The 2,648-nt window shown below is 35.8% G+C and overlaps 1 protein-coding gene and 1 pseudogene across 1 annotated transcript in view; one reads left to right on the top strand and one right to left on the bottom strand.

Annotated features, from left to right (window-relative positions):
* The window catches only part of LOC113458017, a 211,828-nt pseudogene that overhangs the window by 17,630 nt on the left and 191,550 nt on the right, over positions 1-2,648 (bottom strand).
* Positions 1-2,648, top strand: part of LOC113458018 (zinc finger protein 120-like) — a 17,486-nt gene that overhangs the window by 13,293 nt on the left and 1,545 nt on the right. Inside the window, exons 2-4 of the mRNA XM_026787979.1 lie at positions 758-884; positions 1,077-1,137; positions 2,252-2,637. Coding sequence (XP_026643780.1) covers positions 758-884; positions 1,077-1,137; positions 2,252-2,637 — 574 coding nt within the window. The remainder of the gene's footprint in view (positions 1-757; positions 885-1,076; positions 1,138-2,251; positions 2,638-2,648) is intronic.

Raw genomic sequence — 2,648 nt, 5'->3', positions numbered from 1 at the left:
CTAGCTCTTGTAGACCAGGCTGGCCTCGAACTCACAGAGATCCACCTGCCTCTGCCTCCTGAGTGCTGGGATTAAAGGCATGCGCCACCACTGCAGCCAGGAGAGTCTTGGCTGCTCTGTCCAATTTTTGCTGTGACTGACTCTTTGGGTGGATCACCTCAGTGCAGGAACAGGAACTGTTCCAGGGATAAGGACCTCACAGACAATAGGGCAGGCTCAGGGGAGGCAAGGTCACATGGAACAAAGAAGCCCCTGCAGCAAGAGCTGGAGGGGCCCTGTGTTCCATTCTGGTTTTGTCGACTCTGGAATGGCACACACTCACCCGTCTGGCTGGATCTCCTCGGCACAAGAACAGGGACTCTTGGAATTCCAAGGAACCCGCAGACAAAAGGGTTAACTTGAAGGGGGGGGGCAGGGTCAAAGGCATGAGCCAATGCACACAGCTTGCCCATCTTATCTTTTTGGTTTTTTTTTAAGTTGGAATTAATTTTTCATACAGTTTCTCTCATGTACTCTGTGCTGTTTATCTATTTATTTGTCTGTGTTTTATAATAAAATTTTTGCAAGGTGATACTCCATTCAAAGGGTATAGAAATGATAAAGGTGAACCTTTTAAAGTTACTTGGTGATTCAATTTTGTCCTTGTTATGGAATTATTGTAGACAGTGCTAGAAACTTATGACTGTAGTGTCAGTGAAACATGTACAATATTGTCAGTATTGTGCTTTCTTTTGTATACATGTATGGGATATTTAAGAATGCAATTACCTATGGTGATGTGCATGTTGACTTCACTTGGGAAGAGTGGACTTTGCTGGAACCTTCCCAGAAGAATCTCTACAAAGATGTGATGCTAGAGACCTACAGGAACCTCCTTATTATTGGTAAGCTAAAATTTTCCCTCAGAATTTAAAATAAGGGGATAACTATTATTTAATTATTGATGGTCTTCTCTAATTTAATTGATAAAGAAGAAGAATTGAGTGAATAAATCAAGCAGGGTTTGAGGTTCATTAAAGATAGTAACTAAAATTTTGTACAATTTTCAATAGTAATTTTCTGGAATTATATTTTAGGATACAGTTGGGAAGACCATACTATTGAACAACATTGTCATCTTTCTACATGGCATGAAAGGTAACTTACATGTGAAAACTGATACAAATGTGCCTCTGAAGAAATTGTATTTTGTCCTGGAAGATTTTATCAAAAGCAATAGTGTAAATAGGAACACTTTAAAGTATATCACTGATTATTAAATTCTCACAAGTCTATAAACTATAATTTCAGGTAGGTGAATTACATGTGCATGGCATTCTTTAAGAAAGAAGTCAAGGAAACAATTTCTTGGCTGATATCACCATTTTAATGGTAGAAGTAAGAGAGCTATGCAGTCAAACTGTCAATGCATTTATTTAATTTCACTCATATTACAAAAGTTATACATATTGCAGAGGTGATAAGTATATATTCAGGTCTTGCTAATATACAAGTAATTCATAAATAATATACTTGTTGGGACTGTGCCAAATTTAATGAGGGGGCAATTAGAATCAAGCATCAAGGGTCACTTATGGAGAAGCCTTAATCTCTATGAGTACAGAAAGTCATACTGTGTGAATTCAATATGGAAGTTTTTTATTTATTATTCTTTTACTTAGTATATCATGTGTCACTCAAAAATCAAGTCATCTGAGCATATGTAATGACAAAACACAATTCTTTCTCAGAACAATTAGAAGATACATAGCAATTCCCATGTTTAGTATATTTGTTGAGTTTGATTCAAGTATACAAGTAATTTTTTTCCAGTTTTATCATTAATACATCAGCAGATGCACATTACAGAAAAGCTACATCAGTACTAAGACTTTGTAAATATTTTGTTCATCCTAGGTCACATAGCAAATGTCATATCACTCACAGAATAGGAAACTTTATGAAAGCAGTAAGCATGGTAAAACTCTGAGTTTTTCCAGTTCTCCTCATATATTTGCATAATCATGTATATAAAAAAGGTTCTGTAAATATGAACCATGTAAAAAAGGATCTTATCATCAGAGATATCCTCAAAAATGCAAAACAACACCTAATGAAGGGGAACAACATGAGTGTAAACACAGTAATAAAACCATAAGATCTAATTCTTCTTTACAATTGGACCAAATTGTAAAATTAATTCATACAGATATAAACATTCAACAGTATATTGAATGTAATAATGCTTTTACATGTTCTATTATACTTGCAGGAAGGAAACAAGTAACACTGGAGAAAAACCCTCTTTATCTACTCAGTGTCTTAAAGCCCTTCCTTATGACAGTCATCTTCAAAGGCATGAAAGAACAAATCCTAGCGAGAAACACTATGAATGTAATCAGTGTGGTAAAGCCTTTGTACGTCTCAGTCATCTTCAAATGCATAAAAGAATACATACTGGAAAGAAACTATATGGATGTAATGAATGTGATAAAGCCTTTTCACGTATCAGTGATCTTCAGAGGCATATACTAAGGCATACTGAAGAGAAACGCTATGAATGTAATCTGTGTGGTAAAGCCTTTTCATATCACAGTCATCTTCAAAGGCATAAAAGATCCCATACTGGAGAGAAACCCTATGAATGTAATCAGTGTGGTAAAGCCTTT

The sequence above is a fragment of the Microtus ochrogaster genome, assembly GCF_000317375.1.
Source record: "Microtus ochrogaster isolate Prairie Vole_2 chromosome 14 unlocalized genomic scaffold, MicOch1.0 chr14_random_3, whole genome shotgun sequence".
NCBI classification, from domain to species: domain Eukaryota; kingdom Metazoa; phylum Chordata; class Mammalia; order Rodentia; family Cricetidae; genus Microtus; species Microtus ochrogaster.
This window is presented reverse-complemented; position numbering and strand designations above follow the sequence as displayed.